Genomic DNA, 19,687 nt, shown 5'->3' on the forward strand with positions numbered 1-19,687 from the left:
AATCAACCTGAGAGATGATTAGCAAATTAAAATTTCTCTCAATACTTCTCTCATTTGCATAATTTGGATATAAAAATAACAGGACTGGTTTAGCCTCAGACGTTCCCTTTCCCTCTCCCCTCCCCCTTCTTCTCCCCTCTTGGGGCCCTTTCAGGCTTGATTTGTGCACCATGCACTAAGCTAAGTGAGCTCTGTGTTTACAAAAGCTCGTGTACCATTGGGATGTGGATGTCACTCCTCTGGAGAAGACATGGGGCTGATTAAAAATGGAGTCTGAGATACTGGAGTGAAGGTTGGCATCTCATTTTGCTAGTTGAAATGGTACCTAACTAGAATAAGGGTTCTCTTTCTTCTCCCTAGGGGAGTTGTAGAGCACGTATATGTGAGGATGTTTAGATGGAAGAGTCAGCAGCCTCCTGCATCCTGGTAAATTTTTCAAGCACCGAAAAAGGCTTTGCCCAATCATGTGACTTCACCAGCATATCTGTATCCAGAATTCCTAGAGCACTGATGTTTGAACTGATTGAGGGTCGTGGTCCTAGAACATAGCGTTGGGCGGGGGGTTCTGATTGGTAGGTGAGGAGAGCAGTTTTCCTTTGGATGGAAAGTTTCATTATAACAATCACACTATGGGAATGTGCTCTCCAGACCAAAGAACTTTAAATTCACTGTCCCTACCCTCATCCTGCTCAAACTATCAGGCTCCAGCAAAGCTGTCCCTTAAATAGGTGGAGATGTATCTTTGGAGTTTCAAGAATTTTGTCTTGTTTGTGGGCATAGTGGCCAGAATAGCTGAACTTGGTTTCCATACTGCTTAGGAGATGGTGCCCCTAACATCCAAAGATATACATCTAGAGGTTGGTTCCTGGGTAATGGATAGGGTTGCCTTTGGGCTTCTCTGGTCTATATGGAGCTTCAGACCTTATAAAGACACTTTTCCCAACCCAACAGTTAGAAAACGTTCTATCTAAACACAGAGGAACTTAGTGTTATGTATATACTTTGCCTGCCTGCAAGTAAACTCTCTCACACATGCTCTCACATGTACATGCCTGCACACACCCATGCACATGAATTTACTGATTCACACACAGTGCTCTTGCACATATGCTCACCTAGAAATTGACCTGCCTGGTCAAGTGTTCCATGATAATACTTGTTCAGGATGTAGGAAAGAGTTCTGTTTTTTCTCTGTCACTCCTAAAGCGTTACTCTAGTCTATATAGATCAGCGAGTTTGGGGCTGACCATGCAGTGACTAAGCAGGTAAATGGGCAGCTATTCTGTGCTTGGTGGCTTCTCTTGCACAGTCTGGCACATTAAAGCCTTGTTGAGAGGGAAATGTTGACTGGGGTTATCACCTGATTCTTTTCAGAAAGTTCGTTCAGATCTTTAACTTGCACCTTTGATGCATAAAAGGGCTCATTTAACATCTTAATACCTTGACAGTGACTTTAATAGTACAGAGAATCCCCACACCCACCTCATGTTGCACTCCAGTTTCAGCATTTGTCTAAGCTCTAAAAAGGGACTAGAACCCTCAGATAAAACCATTTATTTGACATCTTGCTATAACAGTTCAGGTCCCACTAATGGGGGAAACAGGAATGCAATATAGGGCATCTCTGAAAATAGGTTGGCCAGGTTCATCCCTTTACTTTTTATTGCTAGAGTTCTCAAGAGAGATACATCTCAGCCTGAACTTCTAAGTTACCCCACTTTCCACTGTGGATTGGCACAAATTGAATGGGTGCTGATGCCTCATATCCCACTGGATTGTATTCATTTAGTTGCTATATGAGGGCTGTCCTAAGTTATAGGATGAAGGAACAGGGTTCTTCAGCCACTGATTGCTGATTTTGAGAAGAGGATTCCCTAGCTGTTGGGGTGATGGAAGTTAAGGTGAAGAGCCCTCACACCTGCTGAACTGGTAGGGGTGGCTGAGGAAAGCAGGGGGGAGAAGGACCTCCAGCTGGCAGGATGGGGTGACTAGGGGGAGAAGAGGGTTGTTCCAGGCTTTGGCTGCTCTTCTTTCCCACACAAGGTATCATACGCTTTGATTTGGTCTTCCTCTTCCTCCTCCCTCCTCTTCTTTTCTGGGGCAACCATCCTGCTAGCCACTTTCTTCTATTAAAAGGGCTGTTCCATCTCTTGTTGGACTCATTCCTGTCTGGCAAAATAACTGAATTTATAAAGTAACCTTCCCCAGGGTCGGTGTTGGGGGCTCCATTTTGGCCATGAGGAAAGATGATGCTTCTCCTACAATGGGGTCAGTCTGGGACAACAAACCACCCATAAAGACCACTCCCATCTATGAAAAGCGTGCTTGCATCCACTGGAAAGAAAAGGCTGGTGAGCCCCTCTGTGGGCTGTGTTTGTATGATTGTTTCTTTCCACAGCTGTGTTTTTTGAACTGCTCTTCCTGTGTTCTGTTATAGAATAGTCTTACAGGAACCAATCATTAGCGCTAAAATACCTCAGGTAGGAGTGCCAGTGTGACCTGCCAACCAATCAGATTGTGGATTGCAGTGGAAAAAAACTGAATTATACTAACCATTCCAGCGCCACGTTAGAGATGGGAACAGAGGCTTTTTTTAGGACAGTGCAGACTTGTGAGCGTGTGATCAAAGCTCCTGCTACCTCTGGGCTGCACATGTTCAGGTTTTACACCAAGTGTCTTTTCATTCCAGAAATTAAGTGGAAGGGTTAACAAAGGTCATGCTTGTCCCATTACTATGTAGGTTCACCTGGTGCAGTGAATGCTGTTGTTCTGTCACCTCTTTCAGGTCACCCCTGCCGATCCAGAGTGCTTACCTGCCAGCTTTCTAATACAGACATCCTAGAAATCAATTCCAGCCCCTTCTGCTTTTTAACCTTCAGTTATAGGGGCATTGGGGAATGGAGAAAAGACGCGCTAGGCCTAGAAAACAAAGGGTTCCTAAAATTGGACTTGCAACCCCAAAATGGATAGGGTAGTGAGTATATAGACACACTCATCTGCATGGACTGTCCTTTTCTTCATGTTTCTGGAAATACCTCTAACACCAAGAGGTATGCAGGTGCTCCATAGTACTGAACCTGAGCAACACGCTTCTCTGCTCGCTCTCTCTATCCTCTGCCACTCCAGAGAAAGGGCACTTGCTAATATGCCTGAATAATAAGGCACTGAAAGAGGAGAGGGGAAGCTTGTTGCAAGATGTAATTGGATTTCCTTATGGTCTGTTTAGTTTATGATTACCCCATTTGGCTCTTATGTGTGGAAGAGAGTGAGTGTTTTTTGTGCTGAAGAGCGCAGTGAAGGCAACTTGAAAACACTTGCTATCTGCCTTTAGAATCTTCAGTGGACAGTTGAAATGTTGCTTCAGTCAGACAGCAGCTTCATACTTACATCAGTTGTCAAATAATTTTCAGGTACTTGCAGCAGCAAACTAATACTGAAAAAATCCACATTTTCATTTTGGCAAAATTTGAGGATGTTTTGACTTATCCTTCTGTTGCTGGGTCATGGCTGAATCTGCTTACCTTGGTCCTCTGGCCCTCAGAAAAGTAATTTGAGGTCAGGGGACGTCTGTCACACACCTAGGAAAATCCAATCAGATTGACAAATGAGGACAATGGAATCAGCCTGTAGGGCCCTCCATATAGCCATAAAAGAGGAGAGGTTCATTAAAGACAACTTCTCTCAGCACTTGAGACATACTGAGAGTAAAAGAACTCAAATGAAGCTAATCTGCACTTTGCCAAAGCAGTGCTTAGACTGTCCTCATCTGTCTTCACACATCTCCCTCAACCCAGCCAAAATAGTGTGTGCTCTAAAGACCCATACCTGCTGTAGAAGGGCCTTCTCTTTGCAATTGATTGCGCACTAAATACATACAGCCCTTCTCCTTGCCCCTCCTCCCTTCTTGTGGCAGAGCTTTGTTACTGCCTTGCTGGTAGGAAGGTGTCTGACATCACATTCTCACAAGAAGTCCAGACCCATTCATTTGTTTTGACACACAGTTTGGAGGTTTTAAAAAAGGCTAACTAGGTTGAGGGAGATTGCACAGCTGCCTTGGGTATTTAGGGACTAGGCCATTGAAGGGTAGGGTCCATTAGGGTCCCTCTGCAGCACTAGAGAAGTATGGAGCAGCTATTCAGGAGCTGTCTTTTTCATTGGATGACATGAACATGCAAGTTCAGTGAAAATATCCTTTAGTGACGCAATTTAAATACGCTACAATCCCTGATGAGAGTGGCATCAGAAATCATTGGGGGTACGCCCCTGTGAGTGGGTTAATGGATTAGCTTTTTACTTCAGGCAAAGTTGTGCGTGGGCAGGAATAGCAGGATGGAGACATTGTAGGTGCTTTGGACAAGCTGTGTGGGATCTGAAATGCATTGACGGAGCTATGTGTGGGTCATGGGTTTGGAAAAGCAGGGGTTGCTGCTGAGGAAGGAAACTCCCACAGAGCTTCCCCTTGCCTTTTACAAGTCCTAAAACTCACCAGAAATTATTAAGGAATGAAAAGGAGTGAGAAATGGGACCTTTTATTTTTCCCGTTTTGGTGTATTCGGACCTGCTTAGGTAAAGCTAGGTATATCCAGATATCTGAATCCCCAGAAGCGGTCCTTGCTCAGGAACGTATCATAGTGATGTTAGTCCCTGTTTTTTGTTTTATTTATTGTACACACATAGAATATGTAAACAGCTCCAGATCAAATAGGTCTGATTATGTGTGTATATACATGTATCCTTTTAATTTTTTTTTAATTAACAGTAGCTTCCATTTTGCATCAGTGCATGGTTAAGACCAGTACACATGTCAGCTGTTTCTTAACTTCATTTCTCCAATGAAATATTTCTCCTGTTTTTTGTTTGTTGTGCAGTCGGCTGAAGAAATGTTAACATCTCGCTCTAAATCTCTCAGTGGAGTCTCTGTTCCCTTCTCTGATATAACAGATGGGTTATTGCTTGTTATAATTATTAACATTGTGGTGTGGGCTAGGGCTAGGGTGGGAGACGTTTTTATTTTGGGGCGGGATGCGGGGATTGTTAAGGTTTGGAATGTTAACTCCAGTGGTGACTGACTGTTTCCGTAATAGCAGGTCGTTGTGGCTGCACGCTCTAGTAATTGAGGCTGTGTACTTCACCGAGCTTGTGGTAGAGCCTAGGACAAACCGCTGTCCCAAGAGAATGCTGGGATAGATAGAACTAGCCAATATGAGTCTGAACGTGGTGATTTTGCTGGTTGTTTTAGCTCCAGATGTCAGCATGCTTAGTTTTTAATTTGATTAATAGATGTTACGCCATTACCTTTCCCACACCTGATTCCAGTCCCTCTGTCCCTTTTCCCGTTATATGACATGTAAGTTAAAAGAGAATAAATGAAAACCTTTTTTGGTTTCAAACTGCATCTTGCTGTTATGTTCACAATAACCTCCACTCACATTAAACATGGCTGCTGATCTCCCATGTGGCTAGTAAATGTTCGGGAGAGTGAGAATCTGGGCACATTCTGATGCAGGCTGCCCTGCATGTGATACTAACTTGCGGAACTGGGTACATTCTGCATCTGTCTGAACATTAGACATACCAAGAATTCAGGAATCTCATAAACTAGGAGAGTACAGTGGTGATGTCCATTTGAAGTTTTGCTTGCATTTGCTGGGGAAAGTTAATATGGATAAACTGAGTGTACCTCGGGCACCCTCTCTCTTTCATGTTTGGGGATCAGCAATAAAGTATAAAAACCCAGCAAATTTAAGCGGCGGGACTAAAAAACAGCCAGCTAAGAGTGGGAGGGTAAAAGCAGTGACATCACACCATTTTAAAAATATGATGTAATGTTTAATGGGTGAAGATTTGCAATATGCTGTATCTCATTAACAGGAAGATCCTAACTTACCCATCCACATTATATCTTCATCTCCTCCAGAGTAAGAAAGCATCTGCAAACTTGTCTTCCATTCAGCTCCCCATCCTTCATTCCAAGTAGCTCCACTAAGGCAGTGGAAACAAAATAAAAGCCATTGCCTCTTTTTAAAAAGAAAACTTTGAGACAAACTTCACAAGGAAAAGGATCATGTATTTTTCCTTCAGATTGAATATGAGCTTGAGTTTTTGCTTTTGCCCTCCTCTGGACAAAAAATGTGTCGGCTAATGATGGCAAAGTTGTCATTAACCCTACGTAAGGCCAGTTTTTGGTCCTACACAACTGCGTAAATGTTGAAAACTGTCTCTGGGGTTTTCTGGCTTTAGTAATGGCTCCCTGTGATTCAGAATCACATAGCACAAACTGGAGTTACTGGCCATATTGTCCCCATGGCCATATTGTCCCCATATGGTTAATAAAAGCCATGTTCAAAGTTATACAGTAAAACAAGCTCATTTTCCTGGTTTCTGACAGTAGAAACCTCTTCAGATGGGCCTTTGTCTCCATCCTGAGCAGGAATATACCTTCAGTCCATAGGTTACCTTTAATTGCCCCATGAAAGATATGGAAAGCCACTTGCCTGACTACTCAGGTCTCTCTCAGCCCAGAGAAGGGGGAAAAGGAAGGAACTGCCTGTCTCTCTGCTTTTCAGGAATTCCACTCAGAGACCCACAAATCTACCTTTGGCTCAGGATTTAGGATGAATTTTGCCAATTCCCTGGGAGCTGTAACTAACTTTCTGAACAACCTCCTGTGATCTGTAGCATCCCAGCATCTTTTAAAAGGCTTCTATTTATTCTCAGAGCAACTATAGCATGGACAACAGCAACAACACAAGCTTCCCTGACGTAATGCCCAGAGGTCCCCAACATGCCTCAGCCTTACTTTGAGGGGCCAACACAAAGTGGAAAAAGGCTAGTTAGGTCTCTCTAAACGTTTAATCCTTGCTGCCTCTGCTGAGAATGCCAGTTAGTTGCACCTGGTTCAGTTTCTGGGAGTTTCACTAACTGATCATTCTTTAGTGTATCTGAACCAGGTAATATCTAAACTTCTTGTCCCTCTCACAGCAAAGAAACACAAGCAGGAGTTTCCCTGGGTGATTTTCTTTCTAAAGTGCATATTGCTGGAAAAGAGAACACCTTGTTATGTTCCTTTGCCCGCAGCCCACACCTCTCTTCTTAGGCAGCTTCCCCCAACTCTGGCAGAGGGGCATATAGGGGTACAACAGCCAAATTTAGCTCTTTTCTGTCCTGGTTTTCCCCTCCTCAACACCAACTGTAACTTCCCACACGAATGATCATATGAGATTTCCTTCAGCCTATGCCTTTCACTAAACTGCCTACCGAGGCTCTCCCCAACCCTACTGAGGGGTAGAACATAGAGGGGTTAGAGGGTGACTCTGTTGTGATGGATGTAACATGGGAGCTGATGCAGTTTGAAACACTTCCTCTCCTTGTGGTGTGTGTGAGTTTTGCTTTCTGGTGGTGGACAGGTATCTGTAAAGTCAGTTCTCTTTTTCTCCTGCAGGGTGGATATGCAGCCTACAGATATGCACAGCCTGCTACTGCAACAGCAGCCACGGCCGCTGCCGCCGCTGCCGCAGCTTACAGCGATGGGTATGTAAGGAGGAATGGCAAGCTTGATGTGCTCAGGGGTTCATGGAGTACTGCTACTCCATTGAAATACGCCTCTACCTCGTTACTCTCGCTCGTCTCCCCCCTCCTCCCCAAAAGCACACACACACACACACACACTCTCTCTCTCTCTCTCTCTCCCTTTAGAGGAAAATGTCCAATTGGCCATTCCAGGCTTGGGCTCTGTAGCTGTCCGATATATGGGATAGGGCACTAAGCCTGGTTTCTCCCTTACCCCTTTGGTCTTCTGTCAAAAGAGACAATGTGGTTTTATGGTTAGGGTCAGGTACTGGGAGTCAGGAGACATGATTTATATTCCCATTTCTTTGTTCTGTGACTGTGGGTAAGTCACTGAATCACTCCGTGCCTCAGTTTCCCCATCTGTAAAATGGTAAGAATGACCATGTAAAGTAGTTTGAGATCCTTTAATGAAAACTTCTGTATATGTGCAAGGAATTATTCAGATTATTATCAGAGTGAATGTCATAAGGTCTTTTATCTCCCTGTACAGTGAAAATTGCATATTAATTCAAATGCATGATGTGACTTTTCAGCCTTACTAGAGCTGGGGGAAAATTTTCTGCCAAAACTTTTGGGAGGTGGGGGTGTCAAAAAGGCAAATTCAGTGACACCAAAACATTTCATGAATTTGTGTTGGTTTCACCAAATTGTTTTGGCCAACTCTCCTCCCCCGCGTCCCTCCCAAAAATCTGAAAAAATCTAAATGTTTTGTTTTGACATTTCAAAGTGAAAAGTTTCATTTTTTGTGTCAAAACCACTTTTTATTTTGAAATTTCCTTTGGTTTTGAAAATGCAAAAACGTAAAGAAAAACACTTAGTCAAAACAAAAGGTTTTATTTGACCTGAAACTAATTTTTTCAATTTTTTTGGAATTGCCAGCAAACTGAAAATTCTCATTTATCCCTCTCTAAAACTTGCACTCCTATCTTCATATGCAGGACAAGTCCTCTCTCCCTTCCAATTAGCTGCTGTAATCATGGCAGCTGCCCTAGTACCAGTAGTTGCCCTCCTCCAAAATCGCACCACTAGATGTAGCGGGGGCACTAAATGTGATGCCAGCTGCTCTCACCACGCTCCTGCTAATTGAGAATATGGCTTTTGTGTGTCCCCTCCTTGCAGGCCTTTCTCCCATCCCATCTCATACAATGTATCCATAGATTCTCTCTGGAGTGGGGCTGCCTCAAGCAGGTGTGTGTATGTGTGTGGGGGGGGAACATCCCCCACCCCTTCTTCTGGTCAAAGAGCAATATCTAAATCCCTCTGTGCAGTGACATTTTTTCTTTTCCCCCTTTCCTCAGTTATGGCAGGGTGTACACAGCAGACCCTTATCACGCCCTTGCCCCTGCCGCTAGCTACGGAGTTGGCGCTGTGGTAAGTATGATTTTCTTTCTATCCTCCTGCCATTTCTCTCATTCCTACTATGGCGAATAGCTGCCCAGGGCACAGGAGCTGCTGAGAGTCTCTATCGACCACCTTTTCTCTTTAGTCAAGAGGCCTCTCACTGCAAGGAAGCTCTCCAGCTAGTCCATGCCCACTTGTCTGTATTGCCTGACAGATCTGTTACTGCAGTTGGAGATGAGCAGTGTCTTATTGTTCTGGTGCTTAGGAGGGGGATGGGGAGAGCAAAAAGGTGATATCTGATAGTGTGGCTTTATTATTACTATTTATATGACCATTGCGCCTAAGAGCCCTAGTCATGGACCATGATCCCATGTGCTTGGTGTTGTACAAACACAGCAATAAAAGATGGTCCCTGCCCTGAGGAGCTTACAGTCTAACCAGACAGCACAGAAACAGGGTGGGGGAAGGGGGCTCACACACACTCAGAGTGAACAATGTGTTGGTGGCAAACAGCAGGTTAGTGCTGTGACTCTTTGCCTTATTTTGGTGGGTACAGTTAGGATGGGATAATTAAAAGGAAGGACGAGGGGGACATTGAAAGGAAGGGAGATGAGGGGAATAGGGAAGGGGAGAAGAGGGGAACAGGGGTGATGCTGAGGCAGAGAGACTGTGAGGGAAGGGGGAGGGTTGGAGCCAACAGCCAATCAGCACAGGGCAGAAAAAGTGCATTCAAACCTGCAGAAAGTTCTCCAAGGATACGTCTACCATGTAGTGAAAAACCCGCGGCACTGAGTCTCAGAGCCCAGGTCATCTGACTTGGGCTGCAGGGCTATAAAATTGCAGCATAGACGTTCGGGCTTGGGCTGGAACCTGGGCTCTGAGACCCTCCCCCCTTGCAGGGTCTCAGTGCCTGGGCTCCAACCCAAACCTGAATCTCTACGCTGCGGTTTTATAGCCCTGCAGCCTAAATCCTGTGAGCCCGAGTCAGCAGACCTGGGCCAGCCATGGATCTTTTATTGCAGTGTAGACGTAACCATAAGGACCAAAGGTCTTTGATGTGTCTGTTTCTGCCCTTAACCAGCCCTGCTCTGTAGCTTTCTCCCAAGCCCACATGAGGGGAAGGGCAGAGACACACACCTAGTCCTAGTGTCCCCAGACTGTGTGGACGGTCTCCCCTACACAATTCTGAGGGCAGGAGTACCCCCAGCTGGGCCCCATTGTACACCCTGGCCCTCGCTTTGGCTGCTTCTGCTTCTACTGGATGGAGTCTTTGGAAACTGTTGTGGCAAAGCTTGAAAGTGCAAGGCATCCTCTCACCACCACTTACCTTAACTTTAAAAACTGTGTTGCATGCAAAGAATACTAATTCTTGGTGAGGGAGGTAGAATAAGGTCTTGTCTCTCCTGGCCCTCAGAGAGCTGCCAATGGAGCTGTTGTTCCTGGTTCCCCTTGGCACTAGAATGAGGTTGCTGAGGAGCAACACAATGATTGGCAGTGTGCAACCTGTCAGCTATGGCAGAATGAAAGTCAGGAAAAAATTAGGCCCTCAGTGCCACCTTTGCACCCATTGCCTTCAGTGGGTTTCCACAGGTATCACTGCTTGGGACTTAGTATACCATTGTTTTGTACAAGAAGGAATAGATTCCAGTTCCATCACTCCTCTGAGTGCTCAGAGGAATAAAAAGTAGCAAAAGCTTATCTGGTTAGTAAAGTCAGATCTGACTCTGATACCTACACAGAGCAGGTTAGCTGAAGGAGAAGGAGCCATTTTTCTGCCCCTGCATTGCTTTGTAAAGCAAAGCAGAACTATATAGGAAAGATGGCAGGTGAATGGATCAAGGACTCTTTGCAGGGAACAGACCTAGATGGCTTGCTTGGCTCTCCATAATCTTTAGTGCTTCTTGCATTCCTAAATCCCAAGATCTATATATTTAAGGGCTCTGAATGGGAAGAAACCCCCTATAGAAAGGAACATGAGGGCCTTCGAGCATTGGAAGCATTGCAGACCAACACTGAGGTGCATGGGGCTGTGGAATTCCTGGGATTGGAACAGCAAGGGGTGTTCCAGGTCAGGAGTGTGTAAGGAGACCACATAGAAAGTGTGAAAAATCAGGACAGGGGGTAGGGAGATGAGGTAATAGGCACTTATATAAGAAAAAGCCCTGAATATCGGGACTGTCCCTATAAAATCGAGACATCTGGTCACTCTAGGAGTGAGATGCTGGGGAAGAGCTGTGGTGGGGGACATGACTGGAAAGACACAGGTTAGACCAGGTCAGGAATGAGGTGTGTGGGCATCTGAGGTGAGTGGAGCAGCTTGCACAGAACTCACCCTCGCCATGTCTGCTTCCAGTCAATACTGTATCTCTGCTGTTATGAACATTGAAATGTTAGCGGATTCATCCAAAAAGGAAACATAGAATTGTACTCGGAGATCCTTGGAGCTGTTTCGATTGGGAGATTTGCTCAACTCTACTTTCAACTAACTGGTTGTCTGTGAGGCTGTCCCACCTGCGCCTAGTGTCTGTTTTTTCTGACTTTCCCATCTCATCTGCCAGTTGGAGGCTCCAAAGGTGGTAGATCAACACCCGGACGCACTCTCTCCAATCCCTTTCATGGAGTTTTTGTCATTGCTATGAATGTTTCTCTCCCCTAGCTCCTAATCACCTTTTCTTTTCTCCTTTAACTTCTGCAGGCGAGTTTATACCGAGGTGGCTACAGCCGATTCGCCCCCTACTGAAGTGACGTGAGCTCCTGCAAGTGGGACAGCCCCCCCAGTTCATGAGGCCTGGCTATTGCAATATTTACTAGTAGAGGAACTCTATAGCAAGATGAGGAGGAAAAACAAAAAAAACAAAAGAGAAAATACTTTTTTATACCTCACTATGTTCTTTGAATATGTATTTTTCCTTTAAATTTCTGCCTTTAATTCTTTTGTTCCAAAGATTGTGCTTTTTTTTGTTTGTTTTTTGTTTTTTTAACTGTGGTAAAAAATAATGCATTTCCGTGTCTGTATGTTGGTGCATAGCTTATCCTACCAATCACGGAAGAGGCAATTAATGATAAGGAAAGATGTTAGGAACCAATATCATGCAATTAATTGTGGACAAAGTTACTTACCTGGGTCTGGTGCTTGGCACCTGTGAGACAGGAGGATGTGAGGGAGAGCCTCTTCCTGCTGTGTTTCTGCCCTTTGGATGGACGCGTTGATTGGCTGTGGCTGGAGAGAAGTAGTTGTTTGTATTTGAAAAGAGGGGAGATGCAGAGACTTCTAGCATTTTATCACCGTCTGACATGCACACACTTGGAACGGTTTCAGTAGTGTCAGGACTGTATAGTTGCCCAAACTTGCCCAAAGACTTGGGCTATTAACTGCAGTAGGGGACAAGACTTTGAAATGAATTCTTGATATCTCTCCCTCCACACACGCCTAATCCTAGTTGATTGTTGTCCACTACTGGACTGTAACTGTCTGTCCTTCCTCTGCTTTCTAAGGTCTTTCTCCTTTACTGCCCCTCTTTTTCCTTTCTTTCCTTGAGGATTGTGTGGTGTGATGCTGCAAACGTGGGCAGTAACGGCAATGGTTGAGAGTGCTTGTGTCTCGGACATCAAGGAGTGGTTAGATTTATCGAGTGTTTGCAGCTTTATGGGGAAGAAAGCTGGCTGAAGAACCCTGCATCGGTGCCACACTGAGCTGCTCTGAGGTTCAGCATTCAAAGTCCCTCTCTCTATTCACCATGAGCCACGTAGGCATTGCTGCAAATAAATCATTAAAGTAGTGTGAAGACAATAAATGAGTCATGGATCAGCTGCAGGGGGACGGGAGTGTGTGTGAGGGGAAGAGAGTGTGTTTTATTTCAGAACGCTGTTCCTGAAGTGATTTTGGATAGCTCAAATGTCTGGCGGTAGGCAGAAGCCGTTTGTACAAGCTCTGAAGTCATAGGAACCTCCCATCTCCTAGATCTAGTTGGGGCCCTTAAATATTTAATCTAGAGCCCCAGTGGCCATTCATCCAGCCTCTCAGTATCCTGCAAAGAGCACCTGGACTGCTCAGTCCACATTTACACTACAGACTGTAAGATTCTAAAGCAGAGAGACTATTTAGAAGGGCTCCATGGCTCCCAAGGCCATCTTCCTTCTGCTCTTGTAACTAGAGTGATTCTTCTATTTTAAAAAGCAGGCATTTTATAGGTTGCTGCAAGGAGTAGCACTGTGGCAGGGAGCCGTTGCTCTCAACAGCTGATTTTAGAACTCAGAGGAATTGTCTCCCCTCCAGTTGTTAGTTATTCCTATGCTCTCAGCAACTCTTGCAATCAAAGGCAGATTCTCTGATGCTTTATCTAACCCTAGACACTAGAGAAACAGAGAGAGAAGCACAATTCCATTTGGCTCCCTTGTCTAGCTGAATTGGTCCGGGGGTGACTTTTCACTCCCTGAAGGGCAGTGTGGGGTGTGGATTTGTAGCTAGAGCCTTTCAACTCCTGCCACCATACACTTGCTTCTCTGTCAACAGTTGATATCAGAATAGGAAACCAGATGCGTTGAACTTTAAGCATTGTAAGTGAGCAGGGCTGTCTGGGAGGTGCACTGACCCAGCCATGCACAAACACATCTTTGCTCTTCCCCTCAGCACACGTCCTCCCTGTGCCTGGCAGGGAGGAGGTGCCTGAAGTGGGAAGGATCGGGGAGACATGAGTTAAGCTAGAGACCCTAAAGCTATTGATTCTGTGGAAGAATAGCTAGAACAAGGGGACACCAAACTGCCAGCCTGTTGGCCACTTTTTTCGTTTTTGTTTGTTGTTTTTGGTTTTTTTTCAAGCCAAAGTTTGGTTTGTTGCAGTTATGACAATTTTTGTTGTTTGTATATAAATATTTTAGTTAGATTGAAAACGGGGTGGGGGGAGTGGGGTGTTGGGGCTTTCACAAAATCAAGGAAATGAGGGGACGGTGGGATTTTTGGCTTTTACTGGTTGAGTGGGAAAAAAATTTTCCAGTAGAACTTCTAGTGTCATATTGAAGGGAAGCCAATTTCCATCATGTGGCAGATGGGGGTGGGAGACTCCTTTCTGGAGCTGAGACGCAGCAAAAGCCTCAAACGGAGTTCATCATAGCCACACCTAGGGTGGTGGGGGGAGTGAAAACAGGATGTCTCTTTTCTTACTCTCAGGAAGGAGAAATTGCTGATGCTGTGGGGCCGCAGAGTGAGAGGGGGGACACAGCTTGCTTAGCACTGCAGTGACAGCCCCTTTCATGTGTCTCAGTTCAGCTGGTTCTGACTGTAGCTTCTGAAAGGTCAAACTCCACTTTCTCAAGAGCCCTCCTGCACCATGGCAGCGCAGCATGTGGTTGGTTGCCCCCTTTCCTCTCCATTTGTAGGGAAGGCTGAACACGCTTCTGCTTTTAAGTAGGGTCTGTGCTTGGCAAATATAACCCTGCTTAGTGCTGAGAATCTGGGTTCTTGTCACATAAGTGCCTGGGTTTTGCAGAGGGTGGGTCACCTAATGCTTTAGCACCTACTGTCACCAACTTCTGATCCACAAAGGCCAGGCCCCTAATGCATCGATGGGGGCTGCCCTGATCTATTAATCACTGTTCAAGGCCCCTCAGTGTATTAGCACCTGGGTTTCCCTAATTCCTACTCTGTGGTGACTGGGCTGGGGGGAAACTAAGCCCTTTGCCCTGCTGACTACAGGAGTTGGTTCTGTAATTTTAGACATTTACCATCCATACAGTCCAGGTGATACTTTCCAAAACCAAGACCTCCCAGACAGCTCTTACCGCAGCTGGATTTTTGCAGCAGGGTTGCGCCTATGAATTCTGTGCCATGGCAAGCAAGAGCCCTTCATCCCTTCCTCCATCCCACTTGGCAAACACAATGATTCTGATTCCACAGATGACATTTAATGAATTGGCTCATAATACGAAGGACCTATTTCCATTCAGATTAGCCAAGCCTTGACTGTATCAATCTTTGAAGTATCCATTGTCCCAAAGATTGAGGAAGGCCTATATCTCCCTATGCAGAATTAATTATACTCAGGCTTTTTACAGCGATGAGTAGAATGGGGGTAGAAATGGGGCAGGCTTTTGTCACTGAGAACATCTAGTACTTTTGCCCTGTAATGATCAGTGTTCAAGAGTTTCTCTCACACAGGACTTGGCTCAGGTCTTTAACCACTTAGGTCTGGTCTGCCCCCCAGTGTTTGTACCAGTATAACTAGTTTGGTTAGAGGGGTGATTTTAATGATATTGTTATACTGGTACAATCCTAATGTGAGTGCTGTTATATTGGTATAAAGGTGCATTATACCAGCATAGCTTATTCCCCTTTCCACATGGGAATAAGCTATATCAGTATAAGTCTGGCGTAGGTAAAGCAGTACAACTTTTGTGTGTAGACAAGCCCTTAGTGTACCAATTACCAACTTCTTATAACCAGCCATTTGTAGGGCAGGCAGTCATGGAGGTCCTGTCTACAGTAGCGTTCAACCATGCTAGCCAAAGCCATGCTTTTAAATTATATTCTTAGATAGCTGACCTCTATGGGGGCAGTAGTGTGGTCCAGTGGGATGGAGCACTAGGCTGGGAGTGGAGGACCTGGGTTCTGGTCTAGTCTAATCTCTACCAATGATTCTGCAGTGTGACCTTGGACAGGTCAGTTCACCTCCCTGTGCTTCAGTTTTACCTATCCACAAAGTGGGGATAGTGATACTTTATCCTCCTTTTGTGAAGCCCTTTGAAACCATGGATGAAAAGTTCTATATGAGATCTAAGTAATGTCTGAAACCGCAGTATAGGTAGGGCCGAACTGGTATAAAATGTTTATAAAAGTATTTCATAGCCTAGCAGCTTTCTGGTGAGAATCATTCTTAAATGAGGTCCTGGCTATTGTGGTCTTTTGAGCTCTGCTATGTAGGCACCTTAGGGGCTTTGCAAATCTTCATATAACCCCCTTCAACCCCAGTCCCCAAGGAGAAGACAAGTAGAGAATAGGTGTGGGGAGCACTTAGGAATTCAAGAAGGGAAAAAAATATTGGCTCTGGGGAACTCTTCTTTTGCTGAGTCCAGCTCCAAAGGGAAACCACACGAGCAGCTCGGAGAATAACTTGCTGCTTGCGCCCCTCTAGTATGGCCGCGTCTGAGGAGTCCATGCCTTGGCGGAGGGGGAAGTGGTTTTTAAAGAGTGTGTTACTTGTTTGCACTGTTTTAAAATAGGAGAAAAAAAACAAACTAGTGAACAAGGTGAACATCCAATGTAAACTTCGGTGTGTTTTTATTTTGTCATGCTCTTGAAAATGTCAAACATTTTGTAGTATACACCAGTGAGACTTGATTCTTTGTTGCATAAAACACTATTTTTTGGTGATGTTACTGTCTGAAAAGCTCCTCCCTCCTTGTCCCCACCCTACTGATCTCCCCCCCCCCCCCCAACTTATTTTATTCTATAATGAAATCACCAGTCGACAAGGCATGCAGGAATGTGATAGCCAGAGTATGAAATGGGGCCCTTTCCAAGTAGGATTTGGGCATCCTCCAGGGTGGAGTCCTTCCTGTAGCTTGCAGTATGCAATGTAACACCCCTACCCAGAACACACACAGGTTACAAAGCAAATTGAACTAAGACGTCCAAGGCCAGAATCGGTTGCCACCACTAACAGTGGAGGGGGACATTTCAGAAGTGGTGTAACCACCTGCAGTTGTTGTCCTACCCATGTTTCTGGCAGCAACCGGTGAAAGCTTACACAGGAAGATGACAAATAAGGTCAGTGCCAGTGCAGCCAGTCGGCAAAGACTGGTAGCAGAGTAAGAATACATCAGCCAGAACCTTGCCTTTAAGGAAATTGCTGATGTGTAAAGCCGTCCACCTGAGTATTCATTTGGCTGGCAATCTGCAAAGTGCCAGTAATCTAAGGATTGATTCTAAAGCTGGTCAATAAGTCTCTCTTTTGCCAGATTTTTTTTTTGGGGGGTGGGAGGGGGTCAGTTTGTTGCTTCCCTGAGGAGTGATCTCGTTAAGGGAATCTGGCCTCCCACATAAATAGTCTCAGCTTCAGTCACTTTCTTCTATTTTTCTCTTGACAGTATTTTTTGTGTGCGCGCGTGTTGTAGTTTTGGCAGCTGGGTTTGGCTGCGTTCTCAAGTGACGAAGTAATCCTCTTTTACCCCAGGGGATATGATTTGTTTTTCTTTTTATGTTATCAATTCTGCTTGTAAATAGCTGGAGCAAAAAAAAAAAAAAAAAAACCTGGGGCCGATAGCAAACGAGAACCAGGGCTGTAGAGCGATATGGAGCTGGTGGAGAGTTTACTGACCTCACGGGCAGATCTGCCTGAGACTTGGAGCTTTTCAATGCAAGGCTAAAATTCCACGGAACCTCCAGTGGCAACGACTGACTTCGCCCCTTCATGCAGTCTCCCCACCACCTTTCCATTGCCAGGTACCCTCGGGACATAGGATGCATCAAAATTGGATGCTTTCCTCTCCCCCGGATCATTTCCTAGGACGCCCAAGCTGCTTGTTCAGGGTCCCATTTCTCTGCTGACTCTGGAGAAGCAGTACCTGCATCCCGGGGCTTTGTGACCGTCTCTAACTTCCTGCCCCCCCCCTCATTAAGTATCATATTGTATAGTAGCTTTCAGACCATACAGTATTCATTGGGTTACTCCTATTATTATCAAGTAGCTGGAATTGTGAAGGTCGGAGTAGTTAGATCTTTAGCTTTTATTCCTTTTTTTTGTATTACTATCCATGTGTATAAATTATTGATCATGTTGCTGGCTTTTATAAACTCTAAGCAAGGGAGGAGCCCTTCCTCACCCTTTGCAAATGGTAATGAAGCACTGTTTTTAAATAAAAGAGAGAAACACCAGTCGGATGTGTCCTGAGTGTTTGTTTATGGGTTCTCTGTGGTGAACATCGTTGGTTTTCTTGCCCAATTCCCCTTTGCAGAAGAATTTCACTGTTTTCACTTTTGAGGGCAGAGAGGCTTTTTAAAAAAAAAAAAAAAGATAAATATAAAGCTCAGGTAAGTCAAGCCGAGAATACTGCCAGACTACAGGAGAGGCGCTCTCTCCGCTCTGCTGATGCACCTCAGTCCTGACCTACCGGGTTCATACATTGGGCCCCCAAAGCTGTCCGTATCTCCCAGTCCTCTTCTACAGCACTCCCTGCTATCCATATCCTGTTTTCTTAAGAGCAGAAAATCCCACTCACTGTGGACATGATTTGAGACTTTATTTCACCTATAAGTAATCCACATCTGAACCCCGTTTTAGAGGGTAAAAGGCTAATATTTCAGCCCACAGCATCTTTAGGGCCATTTGCCTTAAACCTGTGTACCCAGCCACCCTGCCATTTGTGTTAGCATGGCCTCAGCACATGACTCAGAGTCAGCAGTTCTAGGTTCTAATCTTGGCTCTGCGTAGATTTCCTGTGGGAGATTGGACAAGTAATTTTAAACTCTCTGATCCTCTTTGCCCATAAAATGAGGATACCTATTATCGCACACAAGTGTTGAGGTTTAAATTCATTCATATTTTATAAAGTGCTTTGAAATACTGAAATGAAAGACATCATGCAAGAGTATTATTATTAGCTCTTGAAATAGATGCGTTTTCCAGGCTAATGATCCTAAGAATGAGGGAGAAATAATAAATCATAGTGCTGGCAGAATTACGTGTAATTATAGAAGCTGACAAGGGAGCAAAAGAATACAAGGAGAAATCTGTGGCCAGCAGCGTTAAGGAAAATAAGGAGTATTCTGAAGTACATCAGGAACAAAAGGAACGCTACCAAAGGTATTAGTCCATTTCTAAATGGAAATAATAGAATTGTCAATAGTAATGTAGAAAGGCAGAAATGTCCAATAAATATTTCTGTTCTGTGTTTGGGCAAAAGCCAGATGATGTATTCATATCATTTAATGCTCAACTATTTTCCATTCCACCAGTAACTAAGGAGAATGTTAAACAGCAGCTACTAAAGTTAGACTTCTTTAAATCAGGAGATCCAGATAACCTGTATGCAAGTGTTTTAAAATAGCTGGGCCAGGAGCACTCTGGACCATTAATGTTGATTTTTAATAGGTCTTGGAACACTGAGGAAGTTCCAGAGGACTGGAAGTTAAGCCAGTGATGTGTCAGTATTTAAAAAGGGATGACCCAAGTAAGTGTCAGCCTGACTTTGATTCCAGGTAAGATAATGGAACAGCTGATACTGGACTTGATTAATAAAGAAATAAGAGGGTAAAACAATTCATGCCAGTCAACATGGGTTTATGTTGATATCCTTTTTCTTTATATTACAAATTTGGTTGATGAAGGTGGTAGTGTTGGTGTAATATGCTTGGACTTCTGTATGGCATTTGACTAGGCACCCAACTACATTTTGATTAAGAAACTAGAACAATACAAAGTCAACATGATACATAATAAATAGATTTAAAAACTGGCTAACTGATAGGTCTCAAACAGAAAATCATTACTGAGCAGGCGTGTTTCTATTGATATCCCACAGGGGTGGTTCTTGGCCCTGTGCTATTCAACAATTTCACCAGTGACCTAGAAAAAACATACAAAATCAATACTGATAAAGTTTGTAGATGCCCCAAAGATTGAGAGTCATAAATAATGAAGAGGGCAAGTCACTGATACAGAGTATTCTGGATTGCTTGGTGAGCTGGGTGCAAGTGAACAATATATGTTTCAAATATGGCCAAGTATAAGGTCATCAAGGAATAAAGAATGTAGGCCATACACAGTGGGGGACTCTTATCTTG

At 44.5% G+C, this 19,687-nt stretch overlaps 1 protein-coding gene across 42 annotated transcripts in view; it reads left to right on the forward strand.

Annotated features, from left to right (window-relative positions):
- The window catches only part of RBFOX2 (RNA binding fox-1 homolog 2), a 246,656-nt gene extending 228,877 nt beyond the window's left edge, over nt 1-17,779 (forward strand). For 16 of the 42 annotated variants that reach the window (XM_065564060.1, XM_065564079.1, XM_065564120.1 and 13 more), the window contains 3 exons: nt 7,442-7,530; nt 8,868-8,940; nt 11,606-17,779. In XM_065564060.1, coding sequence (XP_065420132.1) covers nt 7,442-7,530; nt 8,868-8,940; nt 11,606-11,650 — 207 coding nt within the window. In that variant the 3' untranslated portion in view covers nt 11,651-17,779. Of the gene's footprint in view, nt 1-2,437; nt 2,481-7,441; nt 7,531-8,688; nt 8,758-8,837; nt 8,941-11,605 lie in introns of those variants that run through there. The other 26 variants (XM_065564271.1, XM_065564012.1, XM_065564019.1 and 23 more) reach the window with 5 other exon arrangements.
- The last annotated feature ends 1,908 nt before the right edge of the window (nt 17,780-19,687 follow it).

This window comes from Chrysemys picta, chromosome 1 (assembly GCF_011386835.1).
Source record: "Chrysemys picta bellii isolate R12L10 chromosome 1, ASM1138683v2, whole genome shotgun sequence".
Taxonomy (NCBI): Eukaryota; Metazoa; Chordata; order Testudines; family Emydidae; genus Chrysemys; species Chrysemys picta.